The 24261-nt window shown below is 50.0% G+C and overlaps 2 protein-coding genes across 2 annotated transcripts in view; both read left to right on the plus strand.

Annotated features, from left to right (window-relative positions):
* LOC125427895 (basic proline-rich protein-like) overlaps window positions 1-2038 on the plus strand; it is a 48759-nt gene extending 46721 nt beyond the window's left edge. Inside the window, exons 8-9 of the mRNA XM_048487461.1 lie at window positions 564-613; window positions 1981-2038. Of these exons, the coding sequence (XP_048343418.1) occupies window positions 564-613; window positions 1981-2038 (108 nt within the window). The remainder of the gene's footprint in view (window positions 1-563; window positions 614-1980) is intronic.
* S1PR2 (sphingosine-1-phosphate receptor 2) overlaps window positions 1-22651 on the plus strand; it is an 81751-nt gene extending 59100 nt beyond the window's left edge. Inside the window, 4 exon segments of the mRNA XM_048487462.1 lie at window positions 15378-15466; window positions 20285-20659; window positions 20661-20680; window positions 21040-22651. Of these exon segments, the coding sequence (XP_048343419.1) occupies window positions 20426-20659; window positions 20661-20680; window positions 21040-21529 (744 nt within the window). The 5' untranslated portion in view covers window positions 15378-15466; window positions 20285-20425 and the 3' untranslated portion in view covers window positions 21530-22651.
* The last annotated feature ends 1610 nt before the right edge of the window (window positions 22652-24261 follow it).

Here is a 24261-nt window from a genome sequence, read left to right on the forward strand (position 1 = left end):
TGGATTTTGCCATTCCGCACAGCTTCAAAGAGCACTGAAAGCAGTTTGAAAGTGCATTATTCTGCATGTGCGGAAGGAGCCTTACTTTTGACCACTGAGGAAGGCCAGTTGGCCAGAATTCCTCTGCTTTTAAGGGTCAAAAAAGTGTCCCGTAGGACCCTTCTGTGCAATGTAGTTGTGATATTGTGTGCATGAGCTAGGCTATTATAGACCTTTAACTGGTGTAGATTATTTCAATTTGTAATAAGTACATATGTGTTTTTGGTATTTAGTAGTTGTATATTCAGTGCAATGGCACAGGGGGGGCAAATGACGCCCGTGCCTCGCCCCCCGTGCCCCCCCCCCACTTACCTTAGTTCATGGCTGAAAAAAGCAGCCTGGCTGGGCCTGCCAGGCTGCTCTGGGCTTCTGCTGGGTCTGGGGGGAAGGGGGAGGGGTGTGGGGGCCAGTTTTCCACCCCCCATGTGATGCCAATGGTATGCGCCCAGGGTGGAACACCCCCTGTCCCGTGCTAGCTACGCAGCTGATTCAGTGACCTCTTAAACAATTCCCTGACCTTTTAGGTACTAAATTCCACCCTCAGAATCTCCAGGTATTTGGCGACCCCAGAGAGGTATCAAACAAGGTTATGTTGTTATGTCATGCCCTTATATAAAGCAGTGGTGCGACTGCACTTGGAGTCCTGTGTTCAGTTCTGGTCGCCACATCTCAAAAAGGATATCGAAGAGATAGAAAAAGTGCAGAGAAGGGCAATGAGGATGATTGAGGGACTGGAGCACCTTCCTTATGAGGAGAGGCTGCAGCGTTTGGGATTCTTTAGTTTGGAGAGGAGACGGCTGAGGGGGGATATGATTGAAGTCTATAAAATTATGCCTGGGGTAGAAAATGTTGACAGAGAGAAATGTTTCTCTCTTTCTCACAATACTAGAACCAGGGGGCATCCATTGAAAATGCTGGGGGGAAGAATTAGGACTAATAAAAGGAAACACTTCTTCACGCAACGTGTGATTGGTGTTTGGAATATGCTGCCACAGGAGGTGGTGATGGCCACTAACCTGGATAGCTTTAAAAGGGACTTGGACAGATTTATGGAGGAGAAGTCGATTTATGGCTACCAATCTTGATCCTCCTTGATCTCAGATTGCAAATGCCTTAGCAGACCAGGTGCTCGGGAGCAACAGCCGCAGAAGGCCATTGCTTTCACATCCTGCCTGTGAGCTCCCAAAGGCACCTGGTGGGCCACTGCGAGTAGCAGAGAGCTGGACTAGATGGACTCTGGTCTGATCCAGCTGGCTTGTTCTTATGTTCTTATGTTCTTATGTATTCATAACTCAGCATTATGAATTTCTGGGGTTGGGGGTTGAGTGGACTTCGTAGAGGGGAAGGGCCTCAGTTGCACATCGCGCCGTAGAACCCACCCTCCGAAGCAGCCATTTTCTACCGGGGAAAGTGATCTCTGCTATCTCAAGATCAGTTGTAATTTCGGGAGATCGCCGGTCCTCGTCTGGAGTTGGGCAACCCTCTTCCCAACTGAGCTAACATTTTTCTACAGAGCTGCCCTTTTATCCCCACTGAAAGTGGCTGATTCAGGCAACTAAAAGAAAGCAGGGAAATTAAGAATCCTTTTCCCTTATCAGTTTGCGTAGGCTGGGTGACTGTACTCGCCGGCTGCCAACTCCTGGTTGCGAAGTAGCTGGAGGTTTCAGGGACGGAACCGGAGAAGGCACCGATTTGGTGCAGGGTTAGACCTCAGCCAGGAGCAGTGCCATAGAATCCACTCTCCAAAGCAGCCATTCCCTTCAAGGGAACAGATCGGGGTCCTCTGGAGATCAGTTGAAATTTCAGGAAATCTCCAGACCCCGCCTGGAAATTGGCAACTCTGTTATACTCCGACTCAGTCTTGTGGCCCTGTCAGGCCTCGCTGTGTTCAAAGTTCACCTTTTGATAAAGTTTTATTCCTACATATTGTGCAAACTTCAGAAGCACAGAGTGGGTGAACTGCGGGAAAGTACCGATAGAGCAAATAACGTCGGAGTAAGGTGTGGGACTTGCACACTTTTAACATGGATTTTGAGGTGGGGTGTGCAGACCTTCTTGAGCGAGAGTTGCCAACTCCAGCTTTGGAAATTCTGGAGATTTGAGAGGGAGAAATGCCTGGGAAAGTTGGAGTTTGGGGCAGAAAGGGCACTCAAAATGGCTGTGATGCCTCCTTACAGGCCCCTATCCAATTTACTGTGTCCTCCAGAGGAACTTTCTATTGTCTGGAGAGCAGCTGTAACTCTGGGAATACTCCATGCCCCTCCTGGAGATTGGCAACCCTGTTTTGCAGAGCTTCTTGCCACAGTCTTTTGCCAGTCTTGGGGCCAGTGGTAAACGCCTGACCTCCCCACCATGTAGAAAGGGCCAAGACTGTTCTGGCTGACACCCTACATCAGGGGGTATCCAGAACTCTGGTGCTCTGCCAGGCCAGCAGGGGCTTATGGGAATTGTAGTCCATGAACATCTGAAGCGCCAGAATTTAAGGTGACCAGATTTTTGCTCCTGTAAAGCGAGGTGGGTGGGCGGGCGGGCGGGCGCGCACGGCCGCAGGAGCACACTGCCTTTTGCGGCGCTCCCCGGTCAGGAAACAGGGAAGTGCCCCAGAAGGCAGTGCGGCAGCGCAGGAGGCGCACGCGGCCGCAGGAGCGCATTGCCTAATCGGGACAATTTTAAAGCCCCGCGGGACGCGGGACACATTGCGCAAAAGCGTGAGTGTCCCGCCAAAAGCGGGACGGCTGGTCACCTTACAGAATTGGACACCCCTGCCCTAGATATTTCAAGTGATGAAGTATTCTGAGTGCTGGAGCTTGAAGTCGTAGATCTGGAGCCCTTCCAGAACCTATTTAGAACAGGGCAAATGTGAGCTGGGAACGTTTCCAGTTCTAAATACAACCCGAAATCAGATTTGAATCTGTTCCATGCAAACGTTTCCTGTGGGCCTCTCCCCCGTACCCCGAAAGTATCCATGTGACGCTGCTTCACTTTTAGACTGCTTCTGACTGGGTACTTTATCCAGGTAAGAAAAGCCATGTGTCAGAATAGCTGGAGTTGCCCTCCTCCCAGCGGGGCCTATAGATTTCCTGGAATGATGATATCCAGACACAGGAATCAGTTCTCCGGGAGACAGTGGTGGACTCTACGGCACTCTACCCTGCTGAGATGATTCCCTTTCCCAACCCTGCCCTCCCGAGGCGCCAGCCCCAAATCACCAGGAACTTCCCAAGCCAGAGTTGGCAACCCCACATACGGCTCCTTGCAAGCCGATGCAGTTTGCTGATCCTTTGTGTCCAAAACAACGAAAAGGGCTTTTTGAGGTGTCCAGAGTTCTGAGGTCGTGCAGGAACGTGCGCGCCTTCTGTGCAGTTGAAAGGAAGTACGCAAAATCTAACCAAGACAGAGACGTCATCTTTTATGCCAGCAAAGAACATTTTATTTATTTATTTGGGTTATTTATAGTGCACCTTGCTGGATGAGAGTCGAGGCAGATCCAGTGTAGACCGGTCGACAGGATGGGGTGTAGAATAAACTGCGCAATCGGATTTGGACTACAGAAATCTGGAGGAAAGAGAAATCTCAAGCAGAGCTGAGACAAAGCAGGAAGTTTTCAAGCATGATACGTTAAGTGGTAAAGAGACTGTTTGGTCTGGAGCAGATTTACAGTGGGCGTTTTCCCACTTACCTCCCCTCCGCGTTGCTGTGCGCTTCTCTCGGCGCGCGTCATTCCAGGCACGCGCCCCGGCTTCCCCACGACCCCGCCAGAGCGCGGGGTCTTCAAAAGGTGCCGTTGCAATGAGCGCCTGGAATGACGCGCGCTGAGGGGGCGCTACATCAGCAGCGTCGGGGGCGGCTGCGTAGTCGCCGCCCCTGTAGTGGGGAGGCGAGGGGAACCCCACGCTACTTGCGCGCAACAAAAGGTAAGTGGGAAAACGCCCAGTGATAGGCAGAGGTGCAGAGCAGTCTCTGTCCCTTTACCAGTGCAACTTTCTGACCATACACGTAACACTTAAAAAAAAATTCTGCATAGTTGTGGTTTGCTACCTAGGAGGAAGGGACTCAGGGCCCCCCCCTCCCCCTTTTCCTTCCTGTTCTGAATATTATCCAGCCAACTTTTCTGGGCTTCTGACCTTCCAGCAGGTGTGGCCACTAACAAGCATATCGGAGCATCCACCAGGGACTGAAGATTGCTTTCATTTTATTTTTTTAAATGAAAGTTGAGTTCACAGGAGTCTACCTTTCAAAGTGGTTGTTTTATCCAATGTGAGAGAACATGGTTAGAATTTATGAAAGAACATTATGGCTCAGGTTTACTCTCATCTGGGTTTAAGTTTCTGAATCAAGGGTGGATATGAAGTCTTTTCTCTCTCTCTTTTTAGATAATAATAATATTTATTTATTTGTTTGTTTGTTTGTTTAAATATACCGCCCTATCCCCGAGGGGCTCAGGGTGGTGTACAGCATGAAAACATCATACATAAAATCATCACAGTATTAGTATCATAAGTACAGTATTAGTATCATAAGTACAGTTAAAAACAACAGTTATTTCCTAACCCAGCATCCCACGAAACCCTTGCTTAAACCCTCCCCAGAAATATATATGTGTGTGTGTGTATCTATATCTATATATCTATATATCTATATATCTATATCTATATCTAATCTATATATCTATATATCGACAGGCAGGCAGGCAGGCAGGCAGGCAGGCAGGCAGGCAGGCAGGCAGGCAGGCAGGCAGGCAGGCAGATAGATAGATAGATAGATAGATAGATAGATAGATAGATAGATAGATAGATAGATAGATAGATAGATAGATAGATAGATAGATAGATAGATAGATAGATAGATAATGGGTCCCGATGGTATGAGGGACCTATATGGGGCAGAGAGAAGGGGCAGGGGGCCTATGGCAGAAGTGTCCAACTCTGGCACTTCAGATGTTCGTGGACTACAATTCCCATCAGCCACTGCTGGCATAGTGCTAAAGTTGGACACCTCTGGCCTATGGTATTTATTAGCTAGAGCTGGCAACGTTCTAGAACTTATTTTTAAATGCCAAATAAAGGTGGTTGTTGTTGTTGTTGTTAGAGCGGCAGGATGTAAGATAGTCCTTTCTCAGATGGAGGTGAAGATGGAGGTAAAAATATTTTTATAATGCTAATCAAGCGTGATTTTTTTTCTTTTTGAATGTGTGCTCATCTTATCTGTATGTATGTACGTATTCCTTTTGAGGGATTTAATAAACACTTTATATTTAAAAAACAAACAAACACAAAGTGCCCGTTTTCTCCAGGGAAACTGATTGGTGCTGCTTGGAAATCCGTTGTAATCCCAGGGGTTTCCTAGTCATCTCTTGGAGGTTGGCAGTCCTAAATGTCTGTCCCTTTCTGGCCTTGTGCTGCTCAGTCACCCTAGCCCAAGAAGGGTTGTCAATTTCCAAAAGGTGCCTGCGGATCTCTTCCTGTTACAACTGACCTGCAGGTTATAAAGATCAATTGGAGAAGAGGGCTGCTTTGGAGGGTCGACACTATTGGCATCATACCCAGCTAAGGTCCTTCCCTTGGCCTCCCCGAGCTCCAGCCCAACATCTCGAGGTATTTTCCAAAGCGGGATTCAGTGCACGCCCAAGCCAAATCCACCCAGCAGTTGTGATGACATAGACACACACACACACACCGCCCCCAGCCTGTTTTAGGTGCTTGAGAGGTGGGAGCCGGCCAAGCATTGGATGACTTGGCGAGAGAATCGGCCCTGCTCACCTGGGCTGGACGTAGGAAGGATGGAATTATGAGGGCGGATCTGCAGGTTCAGTCATTCTTCACTGTTCGCAATTTGGCTTTCCCTGGAGGAGTTCAGCTATGTGGTTAGAGAGCCCCATTTTGCCACGAAACAGGCATAGCAACAGGCATACACTCCCACACACGCCAGTTGGGTGACCTTGGGCTAGTCACAGCTTCTCGGAGCTCTCTCAGCCCCACCCACCTGACAGGGTGTTTGTTGTGAAGGGGGAAGGGCAAGGAGATTGTCAGCCCCTTTGAGTCTCCTGCAGGAGAGAAAGGGGGGATATAAATCCAAACTCTTCTTCTTCTCTTCTTATCTGGGGAATTCAGATTAGCCTGGGCACTCCCACACATGCCAGCTGGGTGACCTTGGGCTAGTCACAGTTCCTCCGAGCTCTCTCAGCCCCACCTACCTCACAGGGTGTTTGTTGTGAGGGGGGAAGGGCAAGGAGATTGTCAGCCCCTTTGAGTCTCCTACAGGAGAGAAAGGGGGGGGATATAAATCCAAACTCTTCTTCTTCTTCTTCTTTCTTCCGTTCGATGAGCACAAATCCGTCAGCGTTTTCTTTTTTGGGGTGCCTGTTCTTTTCTGGGGTGTCTAGCCCAAGCAGCAAACATGGAAAAGCCAGAGGAGGAAGCTGGCTTTGAAGCAGAGTTCTTAGCTGCCTTGAGTCCCAACAGGGGAGAGAAGTGAGGTAGAAATAAATAAATGCAAATGCGTCTTGAATGCCTGCCTGCCTCAGTTCTCCAGTGGAAAGATCTTTTGAGTTTGTTATCACTGAAGGACTAAATTTGGGAGCTGCAGGTTGGGAGCTTATGGGATGGTTCTTGTTTTTAATTTTTTTAAATCCTTGCATGTTTTGTTGTTTGTAAATCCTTGCATGTAGAAACCCAGTGTGTCAGGGTGAAAGGCATTCCAACATTGCCTAACATGATAAAGCCCAGGCTGAGATTTTACCAACTTGGTGAGGAATACATAACTTGAATCTCAAGAGCTTTACTGTGGTTTTGATCCGAAACTAGACCGTCTGCTTGTCTGCTAAGTAGGCAAAGGAAGAGAGAGAGTTTTGAGTGTACCGCTCCTCCACCCGGGGTGCAAATGGCCCACTCGACTCCCACTGTAAGTCACTCATTTTAAGCTGGTTGCATTGAAATCCCTCCTTCAAAAACATTACTTCTTCTTGAATCCAGCCAGCAATGCGAGTATCTTTCGATCAGCGGCTGCTATTTTCCTTCTCCCACACAGATCTGGGTGGGCAGCTCCGTAACCAAAGCACTAGCGGCTGTCTCCACGAGTCAAGCCGAGGCACGTAAGGGGAGGGACAGTGCCCGTGGAGGTTTCCAGGGTGTCAGATGTGAAATTTGAGTCAGAGTGATCGTGCCAGAATTTTTGCCCGGGGACAAAGAAGCTACGGACAGTGAGCAGCACAATGGGGGGGGGGGGGACTTCTGGAGCTGCCAAAAAAAAAAAACACAACACCCACCCAGGAGGACCAAAGGGCTGGTTGGGTTGTGTGAAATAGGAGGCATCTTTGGCTGTTCGGATTCGGTGATTTGTGGAGCCAGGAAGTCTTTGAAAATTCCTTCTGCATGGCTTGCAAGTTAGGAACTGGGCCAAGTGAAGAGCTGCTTGCTTAGGTGAGTAGTAACGGCGTTCAGGCAGCTGATCCCTGCTGGATCAGACCAGAGGGTCATCTCTGGTCCAGGGTCCTGTTTCCAACAACTGGATTCAAGCCCACCAGCACCTCACAGACCAACAAGATTTTCAGGGTAGAAACTTTCAAGAGTTAGCGCCTTCATCGAGAAGAGGAAGAGGAGCAGTTTGGTTTTATAGCCCCCCTTTCTCTCCTGCAAGGAGACTCAAAGGGGCTGACAATCTCCTTCTCCTCCTCCCCCCCCCCCACAACAAACACCCGGTGAGGTGGGTGGGGCTGAGAGAGCTCAGGAACTGTGACTAGCCCAAGGTCACCCAGCTGGCATATGTTGGAGTACCCAAGCCAATCTGGTCCACCAGATAAGCCTCCACAGCTCAAGTGGCAGAGTGGGGAATCAAACCCGGTTTTCCAGATTAGAGTGCACCTGCTCTTAACCACTACGCCACGCTCGTACCTTGAAAATCTTTTTGGTGTCTAAGATGCTAATGGGCCCGAATCGAGACTGTAGACCAGTGGTGGCGAACCTATGGCACGGGTGCCAGAGGTGGCACTCAGAGCCCTCTCTGTGGGCACGCATGCACAGAGTTCATCATGTGGGAGGGGGGAATCACACACACACCCCCACACACACACACACATACACACACACACATCTAGGCTGGCCTGGGCCCCTGGACTTGATGTGCATGCACCTCAGTGAGCAGGGACGACTCGGCTGGCAGGCCTGGTGCCTGTGCTCTAGGTGGCTGCTGCCCGGTTGGTGGGGGTGGGCAGAGATGCTAGAGAGGCGCAGAGCGGCGCATGTGGGACTTGCTGGAGGCTACAGCAGGCCGGCCCCTGCTCGAGGGGGTCATTCAGGTTAAATTGCCGCGTTGGCACTTTGGGAGACATAAGCGGGTTTGGGGTTGCAATTTGGGCACTCGGTCTTGAAAAGGTTCGCCATCACTGCTGTAGACTATAGAACCTGGTGTTAGGTGGTGCTGTGATGCCATTTCCTGTTTCATGTCTGGAAGTGATGTCACAGCATTACACAACCCTGGTTCCTCTCCCCAGTTTGCTCCCACAGCTCCATTAACGGAGTGTGAGGGTGAGCAACCCAGGAAAGCTACACTATCACCCCATCTTCCACAAAGCAAGTGTACTTAAAAAGGTAAAGGTAGTCCTGTTTTCAAGTACTGGGTCATTACTGACCCACGAGGTGGCATCACATCACGATGTTTACTAGGCAGACATTTTGTTTATGAGGTGGTTTGCGTTGTCTTCCCCAGTCATCTACACTTTACCCCCAACACCTGGGGACTCATTTTACCAACCTTGGAAGGACAGAAGACTGAGTCAATTTCGAGCCAGCTACTGAAACTGACTTCTATCGGTTTGTCTCTCGAATCGCTCTACTCTCTTTCCTGCTCAGAAGCGTACAAACTACTCAAAGACCGTCTCTGAGATTGGGAATTTGCAGAACTGTATCTGGCAGCTAAAAGAACTTGCTCTCCCACACAATTTTTAATTCCATTTGAGCCGGGTCGTATGGCCCACTACTTATATTTTCTAACTAACCCCTGCTCAAGGAGAGCCTTCACAATTGCTAGATTCAATGTTATGCCATCTGCCTTACTACATGGCAGGTTTCATAACCTGGAAAAATCTAAAAGGTTGTGTAGCTGTAATTCTAAGGTAGTCGAAACATTGGCTCACCAGCTATTGCATTGCACCAAATTTGCTAAAATTAGATCTAAATATGTCAATCTACACCCTCTCTTCCAATCTGAGTTAACAGATTCGATTAGATTGTTTCTCTGGTTGAACAATTCTGATTCTGTTTTTTGTGAAGAGGTTGCAAGCTTTGTTATGGAAATAATTCAGGGCCAGTAATAATATGTATATATCTGAGGTTATCCTTTTTGCCTTTTAAAACTTTTATGTTTGTTGTGTTTTGTTGCTGTTGTTCTATGTATGCCAATAAAGGCTTGGCTTTGCTTGCTTGAAACTGACTTCCGTCGGGATCGAACTCGACTCGCAGCACAGCTTTGTGTCCAGTATCGCAGCTGACCCCTTTGCCCCACGGGGCTCTTTCGAGTATATTTGGGTGGAAGTCATTCTTCTCCCTGTCTGGAACGTAGCCTCAACCAGATGCACAGGGTGACCCTTAGGGAGCTAACAGGAAACGTCCGGTTGCAGTTTGTTTGTTTGTTTTCAGGCTGTTTATGCGCCACAGCAACTTCCGTAGCAGGGTGGACCTTTAAAAAAAATAATTGTAGAGTGCCAGATTGCCTTTAATTAAAGTTAGCCTTCAGTCCTCTTCAGGTCTCAGGAGACAGCGTTACCCGAGGCGGAAAACCAACACAGGGCGGCTGTCAAAACCGGCAGCTCCCCGTCATGTCTCCCTGTCCTGTTCCGGGAAGTGAAATCTAGCAGACCAAAATCCAAACCCAAATTGGTGAAACTGCCGATGCAGATTTTAGCACGCTGATAAGCCGTGTGGGGCCCTTTCCCCACTTACTGTTTGCTGCGCGTGACTCTGCCCAAATAGCGCGGGGTCCAGCGGCGCTCCCCACGAGTCAGGGCGGCGACAACGCAGCCACCCCGACTCTGCCGCTCTGATAAAACGGCACCTTTCATGACCCCGTGCAGAGCGCGGGACAGTGGGGAACACGACCCCGCGCCAGAAATGACTCGCGCTGTGGGTAGCGCGCCGCAAACAGTAAGTGGGGAAAGGCCCAGTGGCTATTTTTTTAAGTGTTAAAAGAAACTGATGTCCTTGCCAGCATGGTGTGTTGGTTAAGAGCAGTGGTCTCTAATCTGGAAGGCCAGGTCTGATTCCCCATTCCTCTACATCAGGGGTCTTCAAACTATGGCCCTCCAGATGTTCATAGACTACAATTCCCATGAGCCCTACCATTTGGCCACGCTGGCAGGGGCTGATGGGAATTGTAGTCCATGAACATCTGGAGGGCCATAGTAAGGCTGTGGTAAAGTACAGAGCTTTGAGGTCCCAGTTTGTCCCCAACAGTCCTCTACCTTCATACACAAGGAATGGATAGCCAGCTTCTAAGGACTAAGTCACATGCGGTCTGTTTTTATTTTTATTTTTACAAAATCTATATCCCGCTTTTCTGTCCTCACAAAAGGCTTCCATATCACAAACGCCTTGTGGCTGCTCTGATATTGCTATGAGTAACGTTCTGCAAGAGAGCAAATAACGGCTCCGTGAGGCAGAGGCGTACCGGGCGAAAATGGTGCCCGTGGCATGATCGGCTCCCCGTGCCCCACCCCCATGCGCCCCACTTACGGTAGCCAGCTAGGAGGCCTGGGAAGGAAGGGTTCGGCGGCAGGCAGCTCAGGCGGGAGCTGCAGCAGCAGGCCCGGTGCCCCCCCAACATGACCAAACGACGTGTACCCAGGGACATGGGTGGTACACCCTTGCCATGAGGCTGTTTCAAGTTCGGAAGAACAGTTTTAACAGATTGCCTGCTCTCGCACTGTGACTTCGCTTTTGGTCGAGTGGATGCAACTGACATCGCAGCCCCCCATGATGCTCTAGGGCAGGGGTCCCCCACGTGGTGCCCATGGGCATCATGATCCCCACAGGCACCTTTCCAGGTGCCGGTCAAGTGATGTTAGAAAGCGGGTGGGACCGTTTGCTCACCAGGGCCTTTGATTGGCCACCGAAGGTCCAATTGGCTGGATCAATTAAACAGATGTTATTTCTTTGACAGCTGCCACTATGGTATTGGTTTTAATTTTTCTCACAACTCTTTTCCAGTATTTTTTAAAAATTATTCCCCTTTCCCCCTACTCTTGAGGTTCCTTTTTGTGTGTGGCTCCACCTCCTGTTGCGGCCAGTTTCTGGTTGTGGTTATATCGTGTCTCAGAAAAAAATGTTAGCATGATCAGTTGAGCTGAAGTGGTTGAGAAAATTATATGCTTCCACCTTAGAATGTAGATCTAAATGAATTGAGGATTATCATTCATGTTTACACGCTACCTTTCTTTGTCAAAACCGTTATTTTGTGCATAATTGAATGTGCTATTTGATGTATTTTTACTTTCATGGCAGGGGGCAGGGCTAGGTGGGCAGTAAGACTCAGGCAGAACTTTCTGCACCAAAGAAGATCCGGCATCTTGAGTTCTGTGGCGGAGGAATATACAACCCCACTAACTTCTTTTTCTGAGACAGACTGATATCATCCTGTGTCAGAATTCTGAACGTGCCCTGCGCTCAAAAGGTTTGGGGACCCCTGCTCTGGGAATCTCCCAGTCAGCATGGATAATTATCATAGGGATCAGGGGAAGTCCTAGAGCAGGAGTCCCCAGTCTTATTGAGCCTATGGGCACCTTTGGAATTCTGATACAGTGCGATAGCTGGATGCTCAAAATGGCTGCCACAAAATGGCTACTGCAAGAGGTGGAGAGCCGCACTTTAAAACATTTGCAGAACCAATCAAATCTCTATTGGTCAGTCAGGAGCCTTGCTGGGCAAAAGCTCCCCATCCACTTTCTAGAAACACTCAACAGGCATCAGGAAAGATATTAGCAGGTACCACAGCACCCATGGGCACCATGTTGGCGACCCCAGTTCCAAAGCATTGCTGACTTCATGACGTTACCTCTGCCCACCTGACTGGCAAAACTTCTAGGGCTGTGATGGCGAACCTTTTCAAGACCGAGTGCCCAAATTGCAACCCAAAACCCACTTATGTCTCCCAAAGTGCCAACGCGGCAATTTAACCTGAATGACCCCCTCGAGCAGGGGCCAGCCTGCTGTAGCCTCCAGCAAGTCCCACATGCGCTGCTCTGCGCCTCTCTAGCATCTCTACCCACCCCCACCCCCCGGGCAGCAGCCACCTGGAGCACAGGCACCAGGCCTGCCAGCCGAGTTGTCCCTGCTCACTGAGGTGCATGCACATCAAGTCCAGGGACCCAGGACAGCCTAGATGTATGTGTGTGTGTGGGGGTGTGTGATTCCCCCCTCCCACATGATGAACTCTGTGCATGCGTGCCCACAGAGAGGGCTCTGAGTGCCACCTCTGGCACCCGTGCCATAGGTTCGCCACCACTGTTCTAGGGGTTGCAAGCCAAGGACTGGCAACTGTATGTAAGCCATGGTTCTGATCCAAATTGAACCCACAGGGACTGCGGAATGAAGTTCTGTACACAGAATTTGTCTGTCAGCTGGCCATGTAGGAAATATATTATAATGTGTGAATTGGCCCTAAAGCTTCCATGAAGTTGTGCTCACCTGCTTTGGGGCAGGCATCCAAACACTACACTTCAGTTCCAGAAAGGCTGGTTCTTCCTGATCCCAACAGGAGCAACCTCGGAGGAGCACCGATTGGCACTCGGGCCCAGCCGGTCGCAGCCCCTCTCGCCAGCAGCGCCGAGTGCAGAATCTGCTCCCAGCTGTGTTTGTCACCAACCCCCGGCCCTGAACGAGTCGCACTTGAATTAAAAGCGTTGAATGAACATGCTGAGTGCTTGAAAAAGGCACCTCTGAAATGGAAAGAGGGAAAAAAACCTATCCGGGGAAATAGAATGAAAACGCACCACCCCCTCCACCACCACCCCGGAATTTGTGCCAGGGATACCTCTGGCAAGAAAAGAAACCCCGGGTTTCACTTGATCTGCCTTGGGAAGGTTCCAGGTTTGGTGCTGCCAGCAAAATCTTTTAAAAATTTGATTTTCAGGGGCACCCAGGAGAGGCACATACCTGGAAATTAAGTTGACAATATCGCCAGGAGCTCAGCGCAGGGAACAAACAGCTTGGACCCTGAAGCAGGGGAAGTGGGGCCTGTTTTGAACCCCTCAAACGCTCACCCATTCCTGCTTGCACCTTAAGGGCCAAATTTTACAGTGCGGAACTATAGCAATGAGAAGACTATTGTGTCTCTAGACAGCTAGTTCCCATACAAGCCTGCATATTAGCAATGTATGGAAATGCCAATCTAAATATCAGACAGAGGGTTATAAGCATTCACTACAAGCAAGATCAGCTGTGATCTTCATATGGAAATATAAGTCAGAGAAAAATAAGTTGAGATTACAAGTTCCTTGAGTAAACAATTGAGCAAAACTAGGAGGAACCAAATCCTGTCGGGACAGAGAAGATGCAGAATGAAGTAGTATTTAATGAAGTAGAATTTAAGCAGAATGAAGTAGAATTTAAGCAGAATGAAGTAGTATTTAAAGAGACACTGCACACCATATATACTCGTGTATAAGTCGACCCGCATATAAGTCGAGGCACCTAATTTTACCACCAAAAAATTGGGAAAACTTATTGACTCGCGTATAAGTCGAGGGTGGGAAATGCAGCAGCTGCTGGTAAATTTCAAAAATAAAAATAGATACCAATAAAATTACATTAATTGAGGTATCAGTAGGTTAAATGTTTTTGAATATTTCTTTCAAAGAAAAACAGTAAACTAGCTCTGTAAGTGGAAAAGGGAGTAAAAAACCCCCAATAAGGTCTCAACAATAACTTTAAAAGTACAAAAACCTTCGCTCAACCAGCAACCAAGCTAAAACACAAGAGTTAAAATCCTTCAAAACTGGATTTTTGGTCAGGGGAGGAATGTTTATGTTAGCAGTACCAACATTTCAGAGTATCTTTAGGAGACCCTCCTGATGATACCACCCAGGTTTGGTGAAGTTTGGTTCAAGGGGTCCAAAGTTACGGACCCTCAAAAGGTAGCCCCATCTACTATTAGCTCCCATTGGAAACAATGGGGGATGGGGCACCCTCTTTGGGGATCCATAACTTTGGACCCCTTGAACCAAACTTTACCAAACTTGGCTGGTATCATCAGGAGTGTCACCTGATGATATCCTGAAATTTTGGTGCCGCTAGCCTAAAAACTGCGCCCCCTGGCGGCCGCCAAAGTAAAAACCCCAAAATATTTTTTTAAAATACAGCTGACTCATGTATAAGTCATGGGGGGGCTTTTTCAGCACAAAAAATGTGCTGAAAAACTCGACTTATACATGAGTATAAGTACATGTATGTTCAGATTTTTGTTTACTCCGTCATGGAAGTTTTACTTGGACGCAGAAGTCTGTGTCTTCCTTCTCCATTGGTCTAGGCCAGTGATGGCGAACCTTTTCGAGACCAAGTGCCCAAATTGCAACCCAAAACCCACTTATTTATCACGAAGTGCCAACACAGCAATTTAACCTTTAATTTAACTAAAGCAATGGCCTTCTGAGGCTGTTGCTCCCGATCACCTGGTCTGCTCAGGCATTTGCAATCTCAGATCAAAGAGGATCAAGATTGGTAGCCATAGATCGACTTCTCCTCCATCAATCTGTCCAAGCCCCTTTTAAAGCTATCCAGGTTAGTGGCCATCACCACCTCCTGTGGCAGCATATTCCAAACACCAATCACACGTTGTGTGAAGAAGTGTTTCCTTTTATTAGTCCTAATTCTTCCCCCCCCCCAGCATTTTCAATGGATGCCCCCTGGTTCTAGCATTGTGAGAAAGAGAGAAAAATTTCCCTCTGTCAACATTTTCTACCCCATGCATAATTTTATAGACTTCCATCCTATCCCCCCTCAGCCGTCTCCTCTCCAAACTAAAGAGTCCCAAACGCTGCAGCCTCTCCTCATAAGGAAGGTGCTCCAGTCCCTCAATCTTCCTCATTGTTCTTCTCTGCACCTTTTCGATCTCTTCGATATCCTTTTTGAGATGCGGCGACCAGAACTGGACACAGTACTCCAAGTGCGGTCACACCACTGCTTTATATAAGGTCCATGGACCTTCTGTTCTGTGTAGACCTCCTGGTTGTTGTGGTCCCAGGTAACTGTAGCACACAGCTTGATCCTCGGAGTGTCCTTGTATTTTTCGATTAAGCCTATCCCAGAGCAAATGATGCACCCCTAACCCCAAGTTGCTTTTTTCACCCTCAGGTGCGTTGCTTCAGACAACCATGATCCTGACCGTTATTGAAGATTGGGATGGTGGACCACATGACCCAAGGACCCCCTGAGCTAGACTGGTGAGCCATTCCTGCGCATTCGTCAGGAGCCGAGCCTTGTTAGATACGTTGCATTTCCTCTGTTAGCTGAATTGCTTCAAGAAGCGTGCGGAGGGAGGATGGACTTTCCACTGTGCGTGGAGATCTTGCCGTGGGAGAGGGCTTCGTGCATCCCAGCTCCACCAATCAGGTGGGGCTGCGGGGGGGGGGGGGTCAGAGCTAACAGCATAAAGCTGGAGCCAGTCAGCCCATCAGCTCAGTTTGATCTTGGCCTTAGCGAAGCTCCAAGCCTGCAGTTTAAAGCTGGACCCGGACGAGCTGAGGCCAACTTCCCGACTCCACGTGGGTTTTGCAGGCGGGATCAGCCCGGCTGGACCCTCTCCCAAACTCCCAAGTGGAGTTCAGGGTTGGGGCAGGCTCTGCTGGCCGGCGTTCAACTCCACCCTTGCCCCAAACTTCACAGGGACATAGTTGCACAGGGGCAGCCCTGCAGGGCGCCCCCATTTGACCCCAGGAAGTGGCTACCAGGGCTCTAGCCCTCCCCAGCCCCCACTCGCTACGCCACTGTCTCCACCACAGCTGTGATTCCGTTAAATCTCCTGGCCCCACCAGGAGGTTGGCTTCCCTAATCCAGCCACCTACTACTGAGTGTATTGGAACTGGATCCAAGGCAGTTGATATGTTGGTGGTACAGGGAGGGTAGGAAGGGAGGTTTGCCTAGATCTAACGAATGGGTTTGGCCTCACGTGTCCGTGTGTGTGTGTGTTTGGGTACAATTCCGAATGCTTTCTGTCTGCATGTCAACATGCCATCGAGCTGGCCTCAAAATGCCTACCTCGGTCCTCTGTTTGTAATCCCCAGCCATCTTTTAAAACTCCATCTCTGCCTCATTTGTGGGGTTTTCTCAGGGGGATTATATCTAGTTGATTTGAGATGCATTCTTAGCGCAATGTAATTTCTACAGGATATATGTAACCAGCCTGATGTATGTTATCATTGCTGGTCTGAGGCATTCTTTCCTTGATCTTTGCTTTATGGCTTCGCACGCCGAGTAGATAACTAGGCTTACCCCTGACACTTTTTGTCTCATGGGAAATGGGATTGTTTCCGTTGTCCTGTGGGGGCAGGATGCCAGGTGGCTCTGTCTCTATCTATCGCCGACCTCAGGGCACCTTAGCTCCAAACTAACTCTTTCTCACATTCTTTGGGTATATAGGAGGTGGAACTAACACCAGAATAAAGGGGATAGCAAAAGCCAGGCTTTGACAACGGGGTGCTTTGATGCCCATCAGTAAATGCTGTTGATCAACAATACAGACTCCGTTGATTGCTTCAAGGTTCGAGATTTAACAGGTTTATGCTTACCTACTTTTCAAGAAGATAATTTAAAAATTGGGGGTGAAGTTGGGATGGGAGACCCAGGGAGTGCAGGCAGTTGTGCACACCTCTCCTGTGTGAAATTTGGGGGGAAGTTTCTTCCTTTCAGTATGGTCTAGTAGTTAAGAGCAGGTGTACTCTAATCTGGAGAACTGGGTTTGATTCCCCACTCTGCCTCTTGAGCTGCGGAGGCTTATCTGGTAAACTAGATTAGCTTGTGCACTCCAACACATGCCAGCTGGATGACCTTGGGCTAGTCGCAGTTTTTTGGAGCTCTCTCAGCCCCATCCACCTCACAGGTTGTTTGTTGAGAGGGGGGAAAGGAAAGGAGTTTGTCAGCCCCTTTGAGTCTCCTTACAGGAGAGAAAGGGGGGGATATAAATCCAAACTCTTCTTCTTCTTCCTTTCCTGCTCTCTTGCTCCAAGCAAGGAAGGGTGGTAGCAGCCTCATGTTTTTCTCCCCACCCTGCCCCGGAGCTAGACCTCTTACTTCAGGAGAGTCGTGCCTGAAGGGCAAGGTGCGGGCCCCAAACCTAGTATTAAAGGAAAAGTTGAAATGTAATATGTTTTAATTGGACGGGGGAGACTCTGTTACTTGAATACCTTGTTTTGTTTCGCTGACAGTAATGTTATGTTGTTAAGCGGCACACCTTAATTGTTCTGTGGATGTCCGACCTCGACACAAGGAATCTCATTACCAGCGAACTGTATTTCTGTAATGGCAGGCTGAAAATATCAAAGCGGTGATTTGTTAGGAGATGGAAGGGAGAGGCTGGTTTGTCTCAGTGGCAACTAGTCGCTTTCCTTGGCTCTGTCGACTTATACCAGCCTTGCTGATGGTTTAGGTTGTTCACTCCAGGTAGCGAAATTCTTGGAGATTTTGGGGTTGCAGCTTGGGGAGGGAAATGACCTCGGTAGGGCATGCTGTCATGGAGTTGCTCCATCAAAGCTGGAGAGCCAGCGTGGTGTAGTGGTTGAGAGCAGGTGCACTCTAATGTGGAGAGCCGGGTTTGATTCCCTGCTATGCCACTTGAGCTGTGGAGGCTTATCTGGTCAACTAGATTAGCTTGTGCACTCCCACACGTGCCAGCTGGGTGACCTTGGGCTAGTCACAGTTCTTCGGAGCTCTCTCAGCCCACCCACCTCACAGAGTGTTTGTTGGGGGGGAAGGGAAAGGAGATTGTAAGCCCCTCTGAGTCTCCTTACAGGAGAGAAAGGGAAGATATAAATCACCCTGCTCCTCCTCCTCCTCCTCCTCCTCCTCCTCCTCTTCTTCTTCGCCATTTTCTCCCGAGAAACTGATCTCTTGTCACCTGCAGATCAGTTGTAATTCTCCCTACCTGGAGATTGGCAACCCTGGAGGAGCCTTTAGGCCTCTTTTAAGGATTCTGTTAGCCTCCTGAAAGCTTCCTCTACTCGGCAAGCACTCCCTACTACCCACACCCTTGTCTATTTGTTTGACCTGCTGTGGAGGTCCTGGAATCTTTGCAAACATTCCAGCTTTTGAAAGAGAAGGATTAGTCTTGGAACACTGATAGTCCCTGCAGCTGCACCGAGGGAAATGGAAATCTGCGCTCTCTTGGGGCTGAAGGGCAGGAGGTTCCATATGTCGTTTGGGAGAAACGAGGACGCGTACGTGTGCGGAGGCAGGACTTTAAGTTTTAAGCCAACATTGCAAAGCAAACATCTTGAAGAGTTGTCGCTTTATCTGCGGAAACTCCTCGGATACTAGTTTCTCTCTCGTGAGACACAGGGAACGATTGTCTGGTGGTTTATAAACAGTCAAATGTGGTGCGGCGGGGGGGGGGACTCCATAGGTAAGGTGACCAGATGGTCACCTTCAAAAAACAGCGGGATAGGCGTCCTCCCGATGCGCCAGCGGCATCACGCATAGCGCCACACACTTTCGCACACACACACCGCGGGCACACACACTCCACACACACACACTTTCGGCGCAGCCACACACCTCGCACACACTGCGGAGCCACACACTCACGCACACACACACCGGCAGCCACACACTTCCTTGCGCACGGGCCACACGCACTCACACACACACACTTTCGGCAGCCACACTGCGCACACGCACCGCGGGCCACGCACACCACACACACACTCGCGCAGCCACACACACTCACACACAACCCCCCCCCATGGAGTGCACAGCCTTCTGGGGCTGCGTGAGGAAGCAGGCGAGCGCCGCGGTATTAACCTAATGAGGCTGCCGCTGCCTTGCGCCCCAGAGGCCGGCAGCCTTCAAAGACTTCCAGAGACATTTAAGGGGAAAACCCACAGGACGCGGGACAAGTTCTTTCAAGCCGTGAATGTCCCGCCAAAAGCGGGACGGATGGTCAGCTTATCCATAGGGCTGCCAACTCTGGGTTGGGAAATACCTGGAGTTTTATGGAGTGGAAGCTGGGGAGCGTTGGGTTTGCAGAGGGGTGAGACCTCAGTGGGATATGTTTGCTGAGTCCACCCTCCAAAGCAGCCGTTTTCTCCAAGGGAACCGATTTCTGTTGCCTGGAGATGAGTTGTCATTCTTGCAGATCTGCAGGCCCCACCTGGAGATTGGCAACCCTCCTCCAACAACACTAATTGTGTTATGTTCTGAAAAATAGAGCTTTCCTACAATGGTGTACATATGTGGAGGAACTGAGCTGTCTGGGGCTAGTAGATTTCCTTCGACCTAACATTTATTTCCTGTATTGTATATGCTTTTTAATCTGTTTTTATTATTGTTGTACTGTTGTCTTGCAATGGGAGCTAATAGGAGATGGGGGCTACAGTTTTGAGGGTCCATAACTTTGGCCCCCCTGAACCAAACTGCAACGAACCTAGGGGTATCATCAGGGCAGTCTCCTGATGAGACCCTGAAAGTTTTGAGACTGTGACTTCAGAAATGTGCCCCCCCCCACCCCACAGCCTGCAACCCCCATTGACAGCAATATAGAAAACTCAATGCAGAACAAGATTCTTGGGCAAATTTCTGGGATGTACCTGAAGGGGGCGCATTTTTGGATGTATCAGCACCAAAATGTCAGGGTATCATCTGGAAACTGTCCTGATGGGACCTCCCCAAGTTTGGTGCAGTTTGGTTTAGGGGCTCCAAAGTTATGGACCCTCAAAGGGGGTGCCTCATCCCCCATTCTTTGCTAAGGAGATGGGGGCTACCCTCCTCTTCTTCATCTTCCTCTTCTTCTTCTTCCTCTTCTTCTTCTTCTTCTTCTTCTTCTTGTTCTTCTTCTTCTTCTTCTTCTTCTTCATCTTCCTCTTCCTCTTCTCCATTCTCTGAAACTGTCATTTTTTTCCCCAGGGAGAACTAATCTCTGGAAACAAGTCATAATTCTGGGACAACCACAGGGCTCAACCAGAGATTGGAACCCATAGTTGTGAATAGCTTGCCCCTTTCCCACCTTTTTTCCAAAGTCCTAACCTTGTTCCTTTTGTGTCTACTCCTAGGGTTCTCCAGGTGGCCTCTCTGTTCCTTCCGCTCCCAATGGACGTATCCTGGCTGCAGTCCGGTCCCATGTCGTCCCATTCGGATATTCCCGGGCAAGCACCAGTGTAACCAGTTCAAGAGGGAAGGAGTGTCTCAAAGCCATGGGGAGTTTCTTCAAGGACTACTTCAACTCCTGCAAAATCCTGGAACACTACAACTACACCAAGGACAAGCTGGAGAAAGACAAGGACCCCTCGCTTGGGCCCGTCACGGTTGTCATCATTGTCTTCTGCTGCTTTATCATCCTGGAGAACCTGTTGGTGCTCGTGTCCGTCTGGAGGAACAAGAAGTTCCACTCGGCCATGTACATCTTCATCGGCAACCTGGCCTTCTCTGGACAGCCTTTTGGCCGGGCGGTGACGCTTGGCTTGCCAGCGGCGTGATACTCTCGGGCCGGCTACCTTCCTACTCTACCCGCTGCAGTGGGTTTGTCAGCGAGAACGCGGCCTTTTGGCCACCTTGGCGGCCTCCGCTCTTCAGCCTGCTGGCCATCGCTATCCCGAGCTGACCGCGTGGCCATCACCAAGCGTGAAGATCTGGCAAAGCGACAAAGCGCAGCCGGATGGTCCCTGTTGATGTCGAGCGTGCTGGGTCATCTCGAGCCATCATCGAGGATGCCCGGATCCCTCGGTTGGAACTTTGCTTGCATAACCTCGGCGGAGTGCTCCACCGTCTTGCAGCTCTACTCCAGCGATACATCTTTTTTTTTGTGGTGACCGCCTCTTCACCCTCATCTTGCTCTCCATGGAACAGCCACTCATATAGTCGGGATCCTACCGCATTTGTCCGTTCCAGCCGCACGCCCGAGGAGATTGCCGTGCTCCCCAGGCGACATGGCTTCTTTGCTCAGGACCGTGACCTTTGTCCTGGGGGCCTTCATCATTTGTTGGCTGCCGGCCTTCATCGTCCTCTTGATAGACGCTTTGTGTCCCAGGAAGACGTGCACCATCCTTTACCAGGCAAAGTATTTCTTTGCTTTCGCCACCCTCAACTCCGCTATAAACCCCCTCATCTATACCCTCCGCAGCAAGGACATGAGAAAGGAGTTCTTGAGGGTTCTCTGCTGTTGGGGGATGATGGGCCAGGGGAAACCCGCGGAGCGGTGCATGATTCCCCTGCGCAGCTCCAGCTCTTTGGACCGGTGCACCCAAAAACAGGACCTGACCACTTCACCTTTTATGAAGGAGCGTTCCACTTTTGTTTGAAGAGACCCAAAGAGAGGGATCACGGGGGGCGGGGAGACCCCCTGAAGGGTTTCGGTAGACCCCAAGAGAGCAGTACGAAAAGAGATGTGGTACACGGCGTGAAAACATTGTCCCGGCGGCCTGATCCACCTGCCACGGACAGGCAAGGTGTCCATTCGGCCACCGGACCTGCACAGTATTATAAGTTTCTGTTTTTAAAAGTGTGGGCGGGGTAAGACTGTGTTGGAAGCGTGACAGGTTTGGGGAATGGGTGGGGACAGAGCTATCAACGTCTGGCTTGGTACGATTTTGCTTCCTACAAGGGGGCCCGGGCGGCCCGTAGACCCACATTTTCTCCATCCCGCATCCCAGAGCGGGCTCGCGTGTTCCCATCTTCCTGTCTCATTCACTCCCCCTTCCTTTTCTTTCTCTTATGGGGTAGCAGCGATTAGTTGTTCCAATCTGCTTGGCGCTTTGTGGCTGCCACGTCCGCACTTCGGGCCTTGGTTCTGAGGTGGGTGTTAGTGGCGCCTTGAGGGTGTAAAGAGGACAAGGCCTGCACGAAACCTCTTAGCTCCCTAAGCGAACGGTTGCTTTGGCGTCCCCATTCAAGAGAGAGGAATAACAAGAAACCTGGAATGAATGTTTTACTGACTGGGCATTCAAAACAAGCAATGTATAAACCAAAACAGATTGTAATAAAGGCAGCCGTCACATTGCAGCAGACTAATGGCACCTTGCGGGGGGGTAGAAAGCTTGAGCAGGCGTGTGGTTTGCGGTGACTTTGCCTCTCATTAACAACCCTGGAGGACTCCCAGCCAAATGCTAACCAGGGTTGACCCTGCTTAGTTTCTGAGATCTGATGAGATTGGGCTATGTTGGCAGCGGCTGATGGGAATTGTAGTCCATGAACATCTGGAGAGCTGCAGGTTGCAGAATCCTGGCCTAGGCCATCTAGTTCAGGGCAGAGACAAACTGAGGTGTTTTGCTGTCGCTTTCCTCTGTGCAGCGCCCTTAGACTGACTGAGTCGTCTCCCACCCAAGTACTAACTAGGGCAGTGGTGGCGAACCTTTTTGAGACCGAGTGCCCAAATTGCAACCCAAACCCCACTTATTTATCGCAAAGTGCCAACCCAGCAATTTAACCTGAATGCTGAGGTTTTAGTTTAGAAAAAAACGGTTGGCTCCCTCTTCCTCCGCCCCACCCATTCAAGCAGGGGCCAGCCTGCTCTAGCCTCCAGCAAGTCCTGCGGGCACCACTCTGTTCCTCTCTAGCATCTCTGCTTCCTCTGCACACACACACCCTCGGGCAGCTTATTACGGACACAGGCACCAGGCCGCCAGCCGAGTCCTCCGTGATGTTCACGCAGCTTGGTCTTGGCCTTGCGTCGTGTTCAGTGGCCTAGGCCAGCCCTAGATGTGTGTATTTATTATTGGAGTGATTTTCCACCTCCACACATGGCCCGAACTCTGTGTTTTGCGTTACTTAAGAAAGGGCTCTGAGTGCCACCTCTGGCACCCATGCCATAGGTTCGCCATCACTGAATTAGGGCTTAGTTTCTGAGCTTTGACAAGCTTAGGCCTAATATGGGTTACTCGGGCTGCCAAAGATAGAGAACTCTTCAGAAGCCGTTCCACGTTCCATCATGGCAGGTACAGATCACAGTCTTGCATTTTTGGCACAACATTGTACCCTGGGCAGTTGCCTCCATTTGTCTAGTGGCTGGGCCAGCCCTTCATGGGGGTATTTCTTTGGAGTATAAAGGGAAATGAGTCAGAAAGTGCTATGCTTTTGGAGAATTACTGAATGGATATTCAAGCAGGACCAGGAAGGGGCACACACGCACACGCACACGCACACACACACACACACACACCCCACAGTCCTCAGGGTCCTTAATCGGCACAGAATCCTGTTACAACCCTGGGTGATGAAATGTATCGTGCTGCTGGAAGTCATTTCGACAGAGGCAGCTCAGTGGGTGGGATGCGCTCCTGTTACTGCCATGGGCCAGAGAGCCCCCCAGCAGCCAAGATCCCCTCAGTCTGTCTCCCCTTTAGGTTTCTGTGTTTTGGAGCCTTCTGGAAGTTTAACTCTGAATGTATCGTGGTGGGAACAAATTTTGTTTCTCTGTCGTATGGAGATCAGCGGTAATTCCAAGAAATCACCAGGGGCCATCTGGAGATTGGCAACTCTCCCCTCCTCCACCCTACTACTATTCCCATCAGCCCCATCTGCCCCTGCAGGCATGGCCAATTGGCCAAATCTGCAGGGGCTGATGGGAATTATAGTCCATGAACATCTGAAGCGCCAGAGTTGGACACCTCTGGACTAAGCTGTGGGAAAGGATTAGCAGTGAACTCTGGGAAGAGGAGTGGGACGCTGAGCCTTCTGGGGTTGCCAACTTGGGGTTCGGAGCTTCCTGGTGATTTGGGGTTGAAGTTTCAGGAGGGCGGGGTTTGAGGAGGGGAAAGATCTCAGCAGGATATAACGCCACACCCGCCAAAGTTACCAGCTCCTTGTATTGTCGAAGGCTTTCCCGGCCAGATTCAACTGGTTGTGGTAGGTTTTCTGGGCTGTGGCCATGGTCTAATGCAGGGGTCTGCAACCTGCGGCTCTCCAGATGTTCATGAACTACAATTCCCATCAGCCCCTGTTAGCATGGCCAATTGGCCTTGCCAGCAGAGAACTGATGAAGTGAATTCGACCTGTGGAAACTCGCGGGTCTAGGCTGAGTCTAATCTTGTTCCCT

The sequence above is a fragment of the Sphaerodactylus townsendi genome, linkage group LG03 (genome assembly GCF_021028975.2).
Source record: "Sphaerodactylus townsendi isolate TG3544 linkage group LG03, MPM_Stown_v2.3, whole genome shotgun sequence".
NCBI classification, from domain to species: Eukaryota; Metazoa; Chordata; class Lepidosauria; order Squamata; family Sphaerodactylidae; genus Sphaerodactylus; species Sphaerodactylus townsendi.